The following is a 19,329-nucleotide window of genomic DNA, read 5'->3' as shown; positions in this document are numbered from 1 at the left end:
CAATTTAAGGGTGTCATGCTTCACAGAGCCAGCCCATCAGAAGTAAAGCTGAGAAATGGTACCTTGTGGCCAGCCAGCCAAATTGAAACTGAAGTGGTAATTGATATCATGGGCTATCACTCTAATGGGATTGTCACCCATTGATCTGAAATATTCATTTTTTAATCATGGGCAAATAATTGGACAACTTCAAATGACAGCTCTCTATTCTCAGGACTTGACACCCAGGCTACTGACATTGTCCTTTTCAGTTCTACAAAAGTGACAGCATTTAATGCAATAGAATCAATGAATGAAGTTACACAGAAAAGGTCAAGTCAGAGGTTTCTTTTTGGTTCTTCTGTTATATTGCACAAGCTGTTGAAACAATTCAGTCAGAAAACAGTTTGGCTTGGAAAAGACAAGAAAATAAATAGACTGACATTATGCAATAATCTTTTCTTAAAAGCTGAAATAGTGTTAGATCTATAACCAATCCATTGGAAAGAAATAGCTGCTGCTGCTTTTTTTTAAAATGTCACTGACATCTTTGACACTAGATTTCTTTCCACTTTGGTCAACAACAGTGTTTCTTTCTTTCTTCCTTCCTTTCTTCCTTTCTTTCCTTTCTTTCCTTTCTTTCCTTTCTTTCTTTCCTTTCTTTCCTTTTTCTTTCTTTCTTTCTTTCTTTCTTTCTTTCTTTCTTTCTTTCTTTCTTTCTTTCTTTCTTTCTTTCTTCCTTCCTTCCTTCCTTTCTTCCTTCCTTCCTTTCTTCCTTCCTTTCTTTCCTTTCTTTCCTTTCTTTCTCTTTCTTCCTTTCTTTCTTTCTTTCTTTCCAGCTTGTTTCTGTTTATGCAGAAAAGCCCTTAATGAAGTTGTGTCATACGGTGGTGTTATTTCAAAGGATTCCTTTCTTTCTTATGCTGTGCTAAGTTAGAGGGTGGAACCTTAAGCTTTTTGATACGTTGGATTAATTAGTACCAAAATTTTTCTGGTCTTTTTTTTGATGTATAAGCAAAAGCCACAGTCTCTAAGCAGAGATGAGGAATCCGTTGGGGATATACGCATACACACACAGACACACACACGCGCATACACGCGCACACACACACACACACACACACACACTATTTTGAAAAAAATTTTGCAAAAATTTTTCCTTCATTGCCTGTACAGGTAAAATAGAATGTCACAATTTCCATTTTTTCACTTTGTAAATGGGAGTCATCTGACTTAATGACTAATGGTGTATAATGTGCTGCTGGAGAATGTCCTTTTGAATAGCAGACATTGGTTTTAGTCTTTTTGCAAAGTTTGATTTGGGAAGGTAAGAAGTTGCATAAGGGAAATGGGCTGATATCCAGAGAAAATAAATGTTAGTGTGCATTTATTATTTGTTTATGTTTGTATAGCCTTCATATGTGCATAGAACGAGGGACATTTATCTCTTCTGCTTTTTTATATGTTTATTACATATCATATTCTTAATAGAGTTGTACCTATTGGCAGGTTTTTATTATGGGGACTTTTAACGTGTTTTTATATTTGATACTTCTTGACTTCCTAGAGGTCATGAAATGTTAGTCCATCCCCGTTAGCTTTGAGTGAAAATTTCTAATCTTCTGGAGATTAGATTAGATGCATTAAAAACATGAGTTACTTTGTGAAATATTAATACTATTTTATTAGTTACATTTAGGTATGGATATTCAAAAACAAATCTCTAATTTTCTTACCATATCTTTTTATACACCTCCAGCTCACAGCCAAAAAGTCCCAAATTCATATATAAATAAATCTTCCAAAAGGTCAAAAATACAATATTTTGCAAATATTTCAAAAATTTAAAAGAACTTCCATATTATAGGATCATTCAGAGACAGATACCTTGCTAAAAATACATCTTTACTAAACAGATTTACTGCTGAAAAGAAAGGGAGTTGTTGCTGCACATTATGTAGAACTTTTCAGATAACAACATCCATGTATCTATGTCAACAAATGGGAGGTGTTAACTAGAATTCATTCAATAAGTATTTGTTGAACCTGGGTGCCAGGTACTATTCCTGGGATGGTAATAGCCCTTATTCTCTAGAGGACATAATGAAAGGATTTGTTATAGCCTCAGGCCAACAGTAATTAGCAAAAATAGTAAACTTGGTCTTTTGATAAGAAACAATTTTTAATACAATATTCTTCAAGTTCTGTGATTTTCATAATTTCAGAGTGGGTCTGCAGTTGAATTTATAAGGTTGTACCTAAAGTGGAGATCAGTACATCATTACTCTAGTTTTAGTTTAGGCTAGCTTCCCCAAAAATAAAATTTGGCAAACTTTTAGAAGAAAAAAGGTTTTCTCTATGGATTTTACCAAGACTATTAAATAAAATGATTACCAACTTGCTCTTAGGTCCCAAACTATCCAAATACCTTAATGATCTACCTCTTCATGAATTGTAAAACTGATTTGATGAAATAATTTTGAATATAACTTTTAGGTAATCTTTATACATATACTTTTATGCAGTTATTAACATTTGTGTAACGCTGTTTACAAGACTGATTTTATATGACATAAACAGCTCTCAGGGCTTCCCTGGTGGCGCAGTGGTTGAGAGTCCGCCTGCCGATGCAGGGGACACGGGTTCATGCCCTGGTCCGGGAAGATCCCACATGCCGCAGAGTGGCGGGGTCCCTGAGCCATGGCTGCTGAGCCTGCGTGTCCGGAGCCTGTGCTCCGCAATGGGAGAGGCCACAACAGTGAGAGACCCACGTACTGCCAAAAAAAAAAAAAAGCTTTCACAAAGATTTAAAAATTATATTCATTTTCCTTCTGTTGAGGCCATTTTCATTTTTGAAAAATCACCCTATGGTAAGGTATCCCATGATGGTGACAGTGTTAGATTTAGCTTCTTTTTTATAAATTGAGAATAGCCATTTCCCATAATCGTTATGAAGGCTAAATGAGATGTTTGTAAAAGGATTTAATAATTTGTGGAGTTCAATTCAAATACAAAAAGTATTATATAATCAAATTGCCTCTGACATCAGTAGGCAGCTTTTTATTGTGACAGGAAACATCTATTGAGGGTTAAGGTAATGAAGGTGGAACATTTTTCAGAGAAGAACCTTATGACACTGGTGACTTTAGGGATATAAATAAGATTATGGAAAAATAATAACTACTTCCAGAGAGATCAAAATGACCTCGTGGGCTTCTAAGCCAACATCAAAGTATTTTTTGGCACTAGCTTGACTCTGGCAGGGTGCAAACTAAACAGTTGCCCAGAGAGGCCAAATCATTCAAGTGTGGGTTTCAGAATGATAACCTGCTTTATGCTGGGTATAGGGCTGTGTCCTTCCCACAGCTAATTTGTTCCTAGGGAATTGGAAGGGCCCAGTATGAGTTCATAGTGTGTATGGTTCTGCGGTGGGGGCTGGGAGGTGGGGTAGGATGAAGGAAAGTCTAGTAGACTTTTTAAAAGTACAATTTCAGTGGTTATCTCTTTTTTTTAAATAAGTAATAATAAATATTTAGAACAAAGACAGTTTTGTAAAAAGGAAATTGCCTAGAATCTGAACTATAATGTGCTGTGTTTTTATGACATTATTTAAATCTGGAGGGTTTTCCATTTACGAAAAAAAGAGGTCAGGGGACAAAGTTTAAGCCCTCACACCTCACAGGTTCACTGTAGGGAAAAAATTACAAATGAGGAGGAAAATGCGTTCAGATAGAAAAGTTAGTCCTGAATTTGGGTATTCAGTAATAGAACTTGTTGAAGTTTTTATTAGAGGCAAGCAAGGAGTCCCTAAAGTAAAATCCTTTGTGTTGACATTAGGTTATGTGTTACACCACAGTAACTTTTGTTCAAACTTTGTTTTTATTTAGCATTTAGCAGAAGAAAAACCTGATGGCCTTATCAATGAAGCTTCTAGGTATTCATTTATTTAAAGTATATATTGATTACTGGCTAAATGGAAAAAGAAAATGATTGATATGAAAAACAAAAGCTGAGAAACATAAAAACATAGTCAAGGAAGATCTTTTCTCTATTTAAAACTATATTATAGCATAAAGTGAGTGCTGAGCACAGGAGTTTTTTGTGAGGAAGTTGGAAGATGTTCACGTTTAAAAATATTTTCTTGTTCTCATACAATTTCTTTGGGATTGAAAATGATTATTAAAAAAGAGTTGAGGGCTTCCCTGGTGGCGCAGTGGTTGAGAGTCCGCCTGCCGATGCAGGGGATGCAGGTTCGTGCCCCGGTCCGGGCCACAGCAGTGAGAGGCCCACGTACCACAAAAAAAAAAAAAAAAAAAAAGAGTTGATTCACTTCCTGTCTTCTTTAACAGTAATTCAGTTGATTCAACTGTTCACTGTTACTCAGAGCAACAGAGGAATAAATATGGAAATAGTTGCAATTTGGCATTTAGAACATTTTTTGTTTAAATACCTGTATGTTCCTAATTGGGTTCTCTTTAGACTTATGAATATTTAAATTGGTTTGCCTACCCTAAGCATATTCTTGCTAATGGGAAAAGAGTTTTGGGATAGACAACAGTCACTAAATACGCTCTTGGGTTTAAAAGGGAGGTCTCCCTCCACTCCAAGATTTGCTACAGATGATCTTGACATAAATAATAGACTGCAAGGAGGTGACTGATTCCCTATCATTTTAGAATATGGTACTCTGTTGTTTTGTAATCCTGCCTGAACACTTCATTTGTTATTTAGCTATGATTCACATTAGACTGAACTTAAATATTTTTGTAACTTTTTCCTTATTAAAATATGTTTGTTATAGAAAATATAAGCCAAATAGAAAAGAGCAAAATATTATAAAAGCCAAAAAAAAGTTAAATATAGGAGCCCTCCAATTTGAAGATTGCAACCGTCTATATTTTGAGATGTGCACATTCAATCTTTATTCTTATGAAATTTACTTGAATAAAAATGGGATTGTGATGTACATACTGTTGAAACCCGCTTTTCAGCGAACTGAAGTTGATTTATTTTTGAGAATTTGGTTGTTCTTTGAAATAATTAGCTATACCTTCAGGTAGCATAAAACCAGTATTGGGAACAAATAGTCTAGTTATTAAACTTTCCTGAAGAATTGAGGAAATTTTAAAGAATCCTCAGCTTTACTACTCCTGTTAATAGAAAATAGAGTTTCTAATTATAGTAAGCTATTTTGTTATCCAGCATTGTGTCAACTGGATTCTTTAACTTGAATTTCTGTAGTTTATCTGTTTTACAGAGAAAATAAATATTCGTAGTGATGAAGATAATTGTTCAAGATTCAAGTGTAGTTTTTTTAAAAAAACTGTTCAATGTAGTATTAATGTTAAGTGAACTTGTTCTTTGTATTTCTTTGAAAATTATGGTAATTATTACGTGGAATATTTTAATAAGTAGAGTGTCTTTGTTCGTACCACATTGGATATCGGAATTTTATGCATTTGTTTTACAAAGAAAATCATGAGTTGAAAATCATCCTAATTGTAAACTATCCTTGATTGTAAACTTTTTGAGGCTTATCTTTGTAGTTTCAGAGTAGCAAGTAAGAGACCTTAGTAAATATTTTTTGAATGAATAATTTGAAATCTGAGTTTATATAGTGATGAATACAATTCATCCTTACTAGTTGAAGGATGATAAATAGTTTAGGAGTAAATTAAATCATTACATAGAGTACTATATCCTTCTTAGCTGCTAATTGATCTTGAGGAGCTGTTTCTTATTTATTTTTAATTTCTTAACATTTCTCTTGACATCTGTTATTTGTTTGCTACTTTAGGCAAGTTGCTTTGGCGGATATCATCATCCTCAATAAAACAGACTTGGTTTCAGAAGAGGATTTAAACAAATTAAGAACAACTGTTAGGTACAAAATTAGAAATGTTTGTTAAGTACCTACAAATTCAAAATGTGCTGTACGGAATATTTTTACCATGACTATTGCCCTGTAGAAATTTAAGGTTCAAGGTTGACTTGCTTCAGGTATCATTAGGGAATCACATATTTTGTTGTTGCCTAATTGGCTGTTATGTAAATAGTGGTATATAAAATTGTTCCCCATTGCTTACAGAATATACAGTTGAACCTTGATCAACACAGGGTTTGAACTGCCCAGGTCCACTTATACGTGCATTTTTTTCCAATAAACATAGTATCCGTGTTTTCATTGTACAGATCTTTAAGTTAACTAAGTATGGGGAAAAGTTTGTGTTCAATTAGAGATCATAATATGTGGAATTAAAAGAACTAGGGTTTGAGTCCTGATTCTGTTCAGACCCTTTCAGCTTCTTGCCCTTGGGTAAGTCATTTATCAATTCCTTTGTTTTTGAGGCAGAGATAGCAGTATGAGGATTTTCGATGGTGAGGGGGCTTGGTGCCTCTAACCCCTAAGTTGTTCCATGGTCAACTACAGTTCAAAGTTCATGACTGGTATTCAGGGTCTTCTGACTCCCTCCTCATTTTCCTGTCTTCTCTTTGACTCCTTCCCTACATGAAGTGCCCTAACTTTACCCAGGACGGTTTACTTATTTTCTCATGGAGGTATCTTACCAAATCCTTTCTTTACTCTTAATGTATTCTCAACTCTCACTCTGTTAGTCCTTGAATTCCTTCTTTTTCTCTGTTTTTCTTTTATTTTTTTAAGGTATTTTAGCCATTCTCTGGAACTTATCCCTTCCTCCCACCTCTTTCTCCCTCCTTCCTGCGAAGTCTTCCCTGTCTCAGGTGGTTTCACTTTTCCCTGAACCCTCATTGACTTTGGTCTTCCTTAACTGTCATCTAACCATGCCTGTTTTCCAGCTAGCTTTAATGTCTTCAGTGTCCGTGGCCAAGGCTGATCAACATAGGACAATATGAATGGTACTCAGATATGTGTTAAAAGATCCAACAGTCATTTGGACTTTTCAAATGAGGTTAGAGTTCAGGGACTTTTAATTATTTTGTAAGACCTAAACTGATAAAAGCCATCTACAGAGAAACGTTTGATAGCTTTTATTATTGGTCATCTTCAGTGCGTACAATCTGCTGACATCAGATTTTGAGTTTGTCAGTGCCAGTTCATATAATATATGTTATGAATTGAATCAGTAAAGGTAAAGCTCATTAGGATTTTGGCTGCAGTGGTTAATGATTGCAGAAGAAAGAATTCATATTTTTCTTCTTATTTGGCTTATTTTAGTAGTAATATCCTCTTAGATTTTACTATAAAAAGCTGTAAGAATGTTTCCATGTGGAGGGTAGGTAGTGCTGTGTAGTATTGAATAATGTTTAAAATCATGGACTTTGGAATCTGCATTTGGTTTGAGGCATTGTTGGTAAGCTTCACACAGTGCCTGATACATAGTAAGTGCTCTGTTAGCTATTATTATCATTATTAGATTGTAGATTTTTTTCTTAGTTTACATAGTAATTTCCATTACAGTGAATAAAAAAATGAAAGAAATAGAAAGATACTTGATATTTTTGAAAAGTCTAGAAAGATGAAAGTGGTGAATGGAGATTATTTCTTTTACCCCTTTTGACACTGGTCTCCTAAATTTTGTTTCTCTTTTCAAAATCCTATGCATCATTGTGATTGTAGAATGGGGAACATAATGTCACAAACATTTTTGGCATAAAAAGAGAAATTGTTACTACTGGGCACTTCTATCCCCATACTGACTATGTAAGCTGGATCTCTAATACGAGCAGTATTGACATTAGCCAGCTTGTTGCCAGCCTGTACTGTATAGCAATACCAGAAAAGAATTTGACAAAGCACTTTGATAAATTACAGACCCTTTGGGCTTTTTACCCTCCATTGTACCTCAGACTTGCGACTTACTCAGAATTAGATTTGAAGAGTTGGAAGAAGATAAACATGTTTGAGAGGAACTAGCCTTCAGGTTATAGAGTATATTCAAAAGAGAAGATTAAGAGTTTTGTGAATTAATACAGAGACTTGCCTCAGAATCATTGGGAAGCCTTACCCATGAGAACAAGCTTGAACAAATAGCACATATCTTCATCAAGTAACCCTAAAGGCAATGGAACTGATGATATAAATAGATGAGGTGTACAGTTTACTGCAAAGGATTTAATAAGTATTTTTGGCGCCATACAAAAGGGAGCCGTATTTCATTATCTTTGTATCAGAAAGGGGAGGCCTGGCAGAGTAGGTAGAGATCCTAGCTAGAGAACTGAAGAGGTATTCTATTAAAAAACTGGATGTGGGGCTTCCCTGGTGTCGCAGTTGTTGAGTCCACCTGCCGATGCAGGGGACACGGGTTCGTGCCCTGGTCCGGGAAGATCCCACATGCCGTGGAGCGGCTAGGCCTGTGAGCCATGGCCGCTGAGCCTGCGCGTCCGGAGGCTGTGCTCCGCAACGGGAGAGGCCACAACAGTGAGAGGCCCGCGTACCGCAGAAACAAAACAAAACAAAACAAAACAAAACTGGATGTATGGCTGAATACTGAGGACAGGCTGGGGTCAAAGCCACTCGTAACGAGGTTTTTATATCTAGTGTGTGTATAGCCATTTCCACAGTGTGTGTTGAGGACAATTAGGTGTCAGTTAAAAGTTTATCTACTCATTTTAAGAATATTAGAATTACTGGCCTTTTATAAATCATTTTTTCTAAAGTGAAGGGTCTTTATATAAATCACAAAGTAGCCCCTAATCTTTCAGTTGTGCAGTAGGTTTTTGCATATCATGTTTTAATGCATAAGTGGAATGTACCTGATTTATGATTAGAAGGAAAAACTAAACTATGAAAAATGTAAGTTTGTTTTTTATTGTTCTCTAGCTTTAGGATATATTTGTATATGCTTATTTCATGTTTTAGAAATAATGTGATAGAATGGTTTTTTAAAAAGTTAACATTTTTTTACTTTCCTCATTTTTATATTTATTTCAGATCAACAAATGGACTGGGAAAAATTTTAGAAACACAAAAATCAAGGTAATTTTAAAAGCTGTTACTAATATTAACAATAAATAATTTTAGTTAATAAATATTAAGTAATTGATAACTATGTTTGATTCTAATATAAGGAAGATACATGTGCATTTAATAAAAATTAGGCCCAAAAGGTTGTTTTGAATGCTCTTTATAAATTAGTTTGGCACATTTAGTTAATATATTGTAACTGAGGTCTTGTAACTAAGACCTCAGAGCCATGATTACACTGTAACTGTGCTTTTGCTTTAATGAGGAAGAAAACATAGGATTTTGAACCACTCAAGGAAGTAATTAATATAGAAATCTGAAAAAGTATACTATTAGGAATCTTATCTTAATTTGAGATATTTAGATGGCTTTTTAATATTTTAAAAACTTTTTGAGTGTTTAATAGTTGCAAAAATAATGTCATGTAAAAATACATGGAACCTTTACATTTAAGTTCCTGATGCATTCTTTTTAAATATTTTGATTTTGATTTCCTATAGGTTCTTCTCTCTTTTTAATTTTGTTCGTACAGATGTGCCTTACTTTATAAAACAGATGTGTTCTTAAAACATCTGTAAAATGAATTTCTGTAGATTGAACTCTATTTTGCATTGAGTGCTATCATGATTTCAGAAAATTTCTGTACAGAGGTATTTTTATTAACCTTATTTTTTAGCAAGAATGGCTTAGCAGCTGATAGACCCAGCAACATGCAGCTAGAAGCTCTGAGGCTCACAGCTGGCAGTGTAGTGCCACCCAGTTCTCAATTCAGAGATTCTGTCCTCGGAAGTACAGCAAAGGCCTTAGTTGAGTGGCTTGTCTTGCCATGGTAGAGATTAGAGGTGCTGACAGACTACCATAATGTTAGGCAGTAACAGCAGCAGCTGCTTATATGCATGTGAACAGCTGGGGAATTAATTTGGCATGCATTCTCAGAAGCCACTCTGCTGGTAGAGGTAGCAGAAGAATGCCTTAGTGTTAAGCCCTCTATAAGCATATACCACATGTGCTCCCTTCATTTGAAATTCCAGTGTAGAAGGTCTGTGATAACCTAACTCATACCATGAGCCATTCCTTGGTATCTGTCTTCTTCCTGTTGCATTACCATTTTCTTTCTTCTTAAATTTTCTGCTTTTTACAAAATGACACAAAGACAACCACATAATGCTTAATTAAGTTTTTAAAAATCATACCCATAAATAGCTGTGGTTTTGTTGTAATAGCATTTGTTCAGTTTGTATTTACAAATATTGTAAATCAGTTTTTTTTGCCAGTACATCTGAGAATCTAGGAGCTTCCTTAAATAAAGAAAAAATTTTAATTTTCTTTCTTAAAAAAATTTTAATCTCTTAAGCATCTTGTGTTTGGCAAACGCTTACAATAGTAAAATGACAGTCATAAAACTGCTATAAACGTGTAGAAAAGGCTTACCTTGAGTATTTAAGTTAAGAAATAAGAATGGCATAGTATGGTCTCATTGGTGAGACTTAAGTTGATTTTGAGGCAAATGGAAGTTCTGATGGACTTCAGGAGTGGAAGATTAGAAGAAGTGCCATTCTTATCTTTTCCAGACTTTTTTTTTAAATCTTGGAGATTAAGTGGACTGGATAGAGAAAAACCAAAGTCCAGTTCATCAATAATAAGTTAATCAATTCAACAGTTTACTGATCATTCTATTAGTTGCTAGGCATTTCATGGAATGTTGAGGATTTAAGCAATGTATAAGGTAAAAACTCTGCCTTTAAAATTACTCATTTGGGAGAGGCAAGAAAACAAGCAAAAATCAATATATTAAATATTATCAATATAACAGTAACATTAAATGCACAGGATCCTATAAGATCAGGAAGATAGAGGAACAACTATTCAACTCTTCTTGATGAAGAGTCAGAATATTTTGACTGGTAAGGTTATCATTGACTTGAATCTTGAAGAATGAATAAGAGTTTTCCAGATAGACAAGAGTAGCAGTGGCTTTCTTGACATAAGGAAGATTTTGTATTCCAGAACCTGTGAATATTTTAGAATGGCTAGAACACATTGTGTTATATTGTGGAGAGAAAAAGAGGTATGACTGTGGAGATGGAGAAATTACCACAAAGGGTCTTGAACACCATGACACATGGTTTGGATTTTCTCCTGTAGGCAGCAAGGAATTAATGAAGGATTTTAAAAGCAGTATGAGGGCTTCCCTGGTGGCGCAGTGGTTGAGAGTCCGCCTGCCGATGCAGGGGACACGGGTTCGTGCCCTGGTCCGGGATGATCCCACATGCCGTGGAGCGGCTGGGCCCGTGAGCCATGGCTGCTGAGCCTGCGCGTCCGGAGCCTGTGCTCCGCAACGGGAGAGGCCACAACAGTGAGGCCCGCGTACCAGAAAAAAAAAAAAAAAAAGCAGTATGACTCTTGGGAGGTGGATTGAATGTGGTGCTGTTCTCCAAGTTAGGAAATACAGGAAGGAGGGGCAACTTTGGGGTAGGGTAGTGATAGCAGTGGGTTTGGTAAAGGGGATTAGTTCCGTTTTGTAAACATTGAGTTTGAGATGCCACTAGGGAGAGCATTTGGAAATTTAGCTCTACAGTTCAAGACTTACTATTGGATGGTATCAACAACTCGTAGGTCTGGTGGCCCCTGTTTCTGAGACTCACTGAACTTTGAAAAGACGACTATATCTCTGGAGTAGTAGCTGAACTCCCCTCCCCTGAGACAGCCAGAGCCCTCTTCCTTTTTCATTCTCCTGTCCTTGGTCTTAAGCAACTTAAAGCAGTCTTTAGACATACAGATAATTGAAAGCTCCTCATAGAGAAAAGATTAGATACTCCTGGCATGGATAGTTCAAGAAATTAGGAGAAAAGATGAGCTTTGGAACTTTTTTCCTTCCCCTCTGTTTGCTTCATTCTCCCATTCAGTTTTTACATGATGGTAATAGTCTATTTATTTTTTCTGTGTTAATGTTTTGGAAAAGATCTGATGTTTTTATCTCTGAAGGGGGAAGTTAAATAAAATTTGATGCCATGAAAATTAGTTTTCTAGTTATATGCCTTGGATGAGTGAAGGAATTTACTTTTGATGGTGGTACTAAAGTCCATGGCAACTTTCATCTGGAACCTTAGACTTTTTCCTCTTTTATTCTCCATTGAGAATCTGGTGAGATACGGTGAGAGACTTTGATATTTTATTATTCTCTGTAGAATTTAACCTGTATAGGTCTTTTGTTGATCCTATCTGTTTTGAAAATATCAAAAGAATCTGGGTACAGAGCAGAATTATTTCTAAATCTATGATATGTATTCTCAAGGACACTATTGCAGTGAAAACTGTAGTGTATTTAGAAACTTGTGTTTCAAACTGACTTTTGGTATTCACACAGTTGACCTGAATTTTGATATTTACACAATTAGCATGTGTAAACTTTTTGAACTTTAAGCTATTTCCTAAGTTAAAGGTGATAAACTTGGTGGAAAACTTCATCCACTTGGCACCTGTCAGTATAAATATTTGCTCAACTGTGATGGTGTGAAAGGAAATAGGTTTAATGTTAAGGCTTTGGTCTCTTATGTAAATTGATATTCAAAAATTTCTTATGGAACATTTACTTCTTTGCTTGACTATTTTTCTAATTCTGTTCATCTAGAATGTCCAGAATTTGAAATGTTACAGTCTGTTAATATAGAACTCTGGAGTATTCTTCTTTTAATAAGATGGGAATTTGTCTGCCTTGTGCCAGGAGAGGTGTTCACAATCTAACAGTATCGTTGCCATAAGTATGAATATATGGCAGCCTGTTGAGAATGAACAAAGCAGACACAGCTGGTCAGCCCTAAGTTAAAGAGGATGGCTTTTACATGTTTTTGTATTTGAAAAAGTTTTGAATTTGCAAAGTTTTGTTTTCCTTGTGAGAAAATTTAATAAATGTTTGGCAAATCCCTGGAGTATGATTTTGAGACTTAATTATAGTTGTCATTTTCTTCAAACATTCCTTCATTATAGCTTTGATTATGGAGAAATCACTGTCCTTTACTGTTTCATAGGCTGACGTAAAATTTGGAACTCAAATCACTAGTCTTTATAAATTTACTTTTATGTATTTAAACCAAACCTAATGCTAATTGTGATATAATCTCTTCTGATTTTTAATCTCTGCTTTCCTAATAAATTAGGCTTAATTACCACCAAATAATTATAATAGAAATAATGTTTATTCAGACAGAGCACTAACTGGGAAGTTTCAGTCTATATGCAACCCCATCTGAAGGAAATAAAATCAAACCACATTCTTTAGATGTAGATAAGGGTCCTAGAGTGAATATTTATACATTGATTGTTTGACTCCTCATATTCTTATGATACTACCTGTTGTATCATGAAAGCAGGGAGGTGGAGTAAAAGAAATACAGAAATTCCAATGTACCTATACTACTGTGTTATTTCCATTTGTTCAATTTCCCTCATTTCATCTTTTGAGTAATAAACTGCTACTTTTGAAAATTTTCAGTTCTTTAACTGATTTTTTTTTTGGCTATAAAAATATAGTTTGAAAAGCTCAAATTTTCAGGATTGAAAAGATAATTGAAGGTAAAAACAAACCAAAAAAACCACTACAATTTATTGAAGCAATAACCAAGTAATTTTCTGCCTTGGTCTTAAACCATTTATTCAATTTTTAAAATTTTATAAATTCCATAAAAATTTTTTTACAACAGCTTTTTGTTCCTTGCCTGTCATTTTATTTTTCCCAAAATAGTATATACTGATTAACATTTATGTTTGCATTTCTAGCAGAATAGAGATTTTTTTTGATTAATTGAATATATTTTACAGAAATTAACACTTCAAAATGGTTTTCTTTCTTATAGAGTTGATCTCTCAAGTATATTAGATCTTCATGCCTTTGACAGTCTCTCTGGAATAAGGTATGTTTCCTGTATTTTGGTCACTTTTATTATAATGTACTTTTTATTTCACAGTTATAGGAGTTACAGGAATGATTTACACAGATGCACATTTGATTTATGCTTCCTGTCATTTCTTTGGCATACACGACCATTCCTAATGATTACATTCTTGAAAGTTTTGCTAAATGTATGTTCGGAAATCACGTGTATTCTCCTACAGAAATTATAGTGTAAATGGTAGTTAACTTTAGAAACTTATTGTTAATATTTCTTTACCAACCACTATGTGTAATTCTTTCCATGAGAAAATGTATGAAATACATAGAAAATTTTAGTTCGGCGTGTTCCCACAGATACTCCCTTTCCCGTAGTGATGGATCAGTTTCCTGCCTCTTTCCCCAGAGAGAGTCCTTTTGATAGGGAAAGAAGAACAAATGGTTTTTCCCTGGACATCGATATCTTTTTTTAATCATCCTTACCCATTTTTAAGTGTACAGTTCAGTAGTGTTAAGTATATTCACATTGTTTGCAGTGGATCTACAGAACTTTCTCATCTTGCAAAACTGAAACCCTATACCAGTCGGATCACAACTCCTGGTGTTCCCCTCCCTGCAGCCCCTGGGAACCACCATTCTGTTATGTTTCTAAGAATTTGACTACTTTAGGTACCTCAAATAAGTGAAATCATACATTATTGGTCTTATCATGACTGGCTTATTTCACATAGTTCTCAAGTTTCATCCATTTTGTAGCATGTGACAACATTGTCTTTTTAAAGGCTAAATAATATTCCATTTTATGTATATACCATTTTTTCTTTATCCATTTATTCATTGATGGACATTAGGTTGCTTCTTCCTCTTGACTATTGTGAATATATTTGTGAATAATTCTGCTATGAACATGGGTTGGGTGTGCAAATCTCTCTTCAAGATCCTGCTTTAAATTCTTCTGGATATATGCCCAGAAGTGAGATTGCTGGATCATATGGTAATTCTGTTTTTAATATTTTGAGGAATCACCATATTGTTTTCCATAGCAGCTGCACCATTTTACATTCCCACAAACAGTGCACAAGTGTTCCAGTTTTTCCACATCCTTGCCATTTTCTGTTGTTTTTGGTAGTAGCTGTCCCAATGGATGTGAGGTGATAGCTCACTGTGGTTTTGATTTGCATTTCTCTAACTTTTACTTGTTGGCCATTTGTATATTATCTTTGGAGAAATGTCTGTTCAAGTACTTTCCCCATATTTTAGTTGGATTATTTGGTTTTTTTGGTTGTTGTGGCTGAATTGTAGGTGTTCTTAAATAATCTAGGTATTAACCCCTCATCAGATACATGATTTGCAAATATGTTCTCCCATTTCCTCTGAAGTAAGATGAGTCATAACACCCTTATGTGAAAGGTAACCTCTCTCCACCCAGAGGAAAAGAGCATCCTATCTCTGAAGACAAAGGGAGACACGAGGAATCTGAAGGCATAGGCCTCTGAGTTTCCCCTAGTTTACTACACTTGGCTCATCCTCTGTCCTGTCATATCAAACCTAGCACAAAAACACTCAGGTTTAACCATTTCTTCAGGTCTTCATTTCCCTATGAAGGTTCCTTTGTCAAATAAAACCTTTATTAAATAAATGTACATGCTTTTCTGTTGTTAATCTTCATCAGTCTAATTTTCAGACCCAGCCAGGGACTCAAGAGGTAGAGGAAAACTTTTTCCTTCCCTGTGGAAGTTGTAGGCAGTCACTGTCCAACATTAAATATTGAACACAGGGAAAGAACATAGAATTTTTCAAACATTTTCTAAGGTCATTTCGTTCCACACTTAGTGCGTTAGTGACACTTAAAGAAGCAGCTGTTTAAGGTGAAGCCTTGTTCTGGATAACGCCTCTGCATAACTTTTCTTTGTGCTTAGATGCTCAACAAGAGAATCCTTTCCTGAGCAACCAGCTGGGAAGGATTTAATTTGACACTTTCCCTATTAAGACCCCCCAAGGAGACTCATTCCCTCCAACAGTTCCTACAAGCCGTTTCTCTTTCCTAAACTTGCTGTTACTAATTTACCCCTCACTGTTCTTCAAGGCAAAACATCTGCAAGGTTTTAAGTCCTTTTCCTCCTCCCGACCTACCCCCATCAGTCTCTAAAGGTATGCTGCAGTTGTTATAGTTATAATCTATGGCATATTGATCTTTTGCTTTTTCCATATCAGAACAATGCATTTTTAGGATTCTGACCTTTTGTTTTCTCTCAACTACTGGTAACTGACTGTATAGAAGGCTTACATTTACGGATACTGTTTTTTGTTTTTTTTTTTAAGTAGGTATATTCAAGGGAAAACATTGATAAAGGAAAAATTTACCCTTCTAATTTTCTTTAGGTTCAGCATTATTTTCATCTGAGGAAGCATGTGGAGAGTTGATGAAATTTTGAGCAATTGTAAAATGCTTATGTATATTTTCCTAGGCCTGTATTAGATCTTTCGGAAATAAAAAAGAAATTTATTTAACATATTTAACCACACCAAATAGTGTTGCTAAAGGTTAGTTTTTATCTCTATTATGTGTATATATATGTATGTAAATGTATATACATTTTTAAGAAAAGTTTTTAAACAGTCTGCCAGTGTTTGTCTATTAGAATATGTAAACAGCATGTAAAATTAGAGCTGTGTAATAGATTCAGTTGTGGAAAGTCTCTCCCTTGTTTAGCTTTGTATCTCTCAGTAATATATAAGGTTAAATCAGAAGTGTATTGAGCTCTGAATTTATAATCAGTTATTCTTAGTTTGCAGAGAAAACTTCAGAGTGTGCCAACAACACAACCTCACCTTGATCAGGTAAAAAAATCTTTAAAAAATGTTTTTAAAGTATCTCTTTAACTAAATTGTTCTGTTTAGGATTGTTTTAATAGAATTCTTTTTTGAACTATTTTGACAGTTTTCAGAATTTAAATGCTTTTGAGGTCATCTAATCTAGTTTCTTAATACGTAATAGGAGTTCATCAAACCAGAGTTATTTAGAATCTTAGAAAATCATGCTTTTTAGCTTCTCCATTCCACAGGTCAGTCAACATATTTTGATTAGTTCTTCTGAAGGGAATTACTATATAAAAGCAGCCTGGGGGTTCTTTATGCAGCCTATTTTTAACTATATTTAACTAACTGATTAAGGAAAAGTCTAGTACGGGCATCCGTGGCTAAGTTAAATAAAAATTGACTTTGATTTCACCTTCAGGTAGCACTGTAAATTTGAACTCCTTAAGGTGTTTTTCATGCTCTAAAACTATAATTCCTGAGGTAGATATTGCAGATGCTGGGAACAAAGAAAGTATATTTTCACTGTAACCATCTTTCTTTTAAGCAAGTTGTGGATGGTGGAGCTTAAGTGTAACTTTTTTTTTTAACATCTTTATTGGAGTATAATTGCTTTACAATAGTGTGTTAGTTTCTGCTTTATAACAAAGTGAATCAGTTATACATATGTTCCCATATCTCTTCCCTCTTGCGTCTCCCTCCCTCCCACCCTCCCTATCCCACCCCTCTAGGTGGTCACAAACCACCTAGCTGATCTCCCTGTGCTATGCAGCTCCTTCCCACTAGCTATCTGTTTTACGTTTGGTAGTGTATATATGTCCATGCCACTCTCTCACTTTGTCACAGCTTACCCTTCCCCCTCCCCGTATCCTCAAGTCCATGCTCTAGTAGGTCTGTGTCTTTATCCCCGTCTTACCCCTAGGTTCTTCACGACCTAGCAATCCCACTACTGGGTATATACCCTGAGAAAACCATAATTCAAAAAGAGTCATGTATCAAAATGTTCATTGCAGCTCTATTTACAATAGCCAGGACATGGAAGCAACCTAAGTGTCCATCAACAGATGAATGGATAAAGAAGTTGTGGCATATATATACAATGGAATATTACTCAGCCATAAAAAGAAACGAAATTGAGTTATTTGTAGTGAGGTGGATGGACCTAGAGTCTGTCATACAGAGTGAAGTAAGTCAAAAAGAGGAAAACAGGGCTTCCCTGGTGGTGCAGTGGTTGAGAGTCTGCCTGCCGATGCAGGGGACACGGGTTCGTGCCCCGGTCCGGGAATATCCCACATGCCGTGGAGCGGCTAGTCCCGTGAGCCATGGCCGCTGAGCCTGTCCGTCCGGAGCCTGTGCTCCGCAATGGGAGAGGCCACAACAGTGAGAGGCCCGCGTACTGCAAAAAAAAAAGAAGAAAGAGGAAAACAAATACCGTATGCTAACACATATATATGGAATCGAAGGAAAAAAAAAAGGTTAACTTCTTAAAACACGGTGAAAAAGGGGCATATGAGTGAGCAGTGTGCCTGGCATTCTCTCCTTTATCTTGAGACTGTTACTTATTTTTTGAGTCATTGATTGTAATAGGGCCAAGATAATAGCATACTTGTTCATTTGTCTTCATTTTGGCTCATATTTATGGAAACTATACTACCATGTTTGTGGCATTTTTCTCTGCAAAACTTTTAATAGAATATTCATCTTCATTTATCTATTTTATTGAAGTGTAATTGACCTACAATGTTATTACAGAATAAGATATTACTAGTTTCAGGTATACAACGTAATGATTCAGTATTTTTATACATTACGAAATGATCACCATGTAAGTCTAGTTACCATCTGTCACCATACAAAGTTACTTCAGTATTATTGACTATATTCCCTCTGCTGTACATTACATCCCTGTGACTTATTTATTTTACAGTTTGGAACTTTGTATCTCTTAGTCTCCTTCACCTGTTTTGCCTATCCCCCTGCCCCTTCCCTTTGGCAACTACCAGTTTGTTCTCTGTTATCTATGAGTCTGTTTCTGTTTTGCTATGTATGCTTGTTTGTTGTGCTTTTTAGTTTCTACATATAAGTGAAATCAAAAGATATTTGTCTTTCTCTGTGTGATTTATTTTACTTAGCATAATACTTCTAGGCCCATCCATACTGTCACAAATGGCAAGATTTCAGTCTTTTTATGGCTGAGTAATAATCCATTGTGTGTATACATACACACACACACACACATACATGCACACACAACACATATACCACATCTTCTTTATGCATTCATCAGTCGGTGAACACTTAGGTTGTTTCCATATCTTGGCTATTGTAAATACATAATGCTTCAATGAACATTGGGGGGCATATATATTTTCAATTTAGTGTTTTCATTTTCTTTGGATAAATACCCAGAAGTGGAATTGTTGGATTGTATGGTAGTCCTATTTTTAATTTTTTGAGGAAGCTTCATTATTGTTTTCCATAGTGGCTGTACCAATTTTCATTCCTACCAACAGTGCATGAGAGTTCCCTTTTCTCTACATCTCCACCAACACTTATTATTTTTTGTCTTTTTGAGAATAGCCATTTTGACAGGTGTGAGGTCATATCTCATTGTGGTTGATTTGCTTTTCCCTGATGCTTAGTGATATTGAGCATCTTTTCATGTGTCTGTTGGCCATCTGTATGTCTTGGAAAAATGTCT

General features: G+C 35.3%; 1 protein-coding gene across 2 annotated transcripts in view; it reads left to right on the top strand.

Moving 5' to 3' along the window:
* Positions 1–19,329, top strand: part of LOC132427321 (zinc-regulated GTPase metalloprotein activator 1A) — a 49,114-nt gene that overhangs the window by 16,673 nt on the left and 13,112 nt on the right. For both annotated transcript variants that reach the window (XM_060014658.1, XM_060014657.1), the window contains exons 7-11: positions 3,867–3,913; positions 5,777–5,863; positions 8,891–8,935; positions 13,777–13,833; positions 16,601–16,652. In XM_060014658.1, the coding sequence (XP_059870641.1) occupies positions 3,867–3,913; positions 5,777–5,863; positions 8,891–8,935; positions 13,777–13,833; positions 16,601–16,652 (288 nt within the window). The remainder of the gene's footprint in view (positions 1–3,866; positions 3,914–5,776; positions 5,864–8,890; positions 8,936–13,776; positions 13,834–16,600; positions 16,653–19,329) is intronic.

The sequence above is a fragment of the Delphinus delphis genome, chromosome 6 (assembly GCF_949987515.2).
Source record: "Delphinus delphis chromosome 6, mDelDel1.2, whole genome shotgun sequence".
Taxonomy (NCBI): domain Eukaryota; kingdom Metazoa; phylum Chordata; class Mammalia; order Artiodactyla; family Delphinidae; genus Delphinus; species Delphinus delphis.
This window is presented reverse-complemented; position numbering and strand designations above follow the sequence as displayed.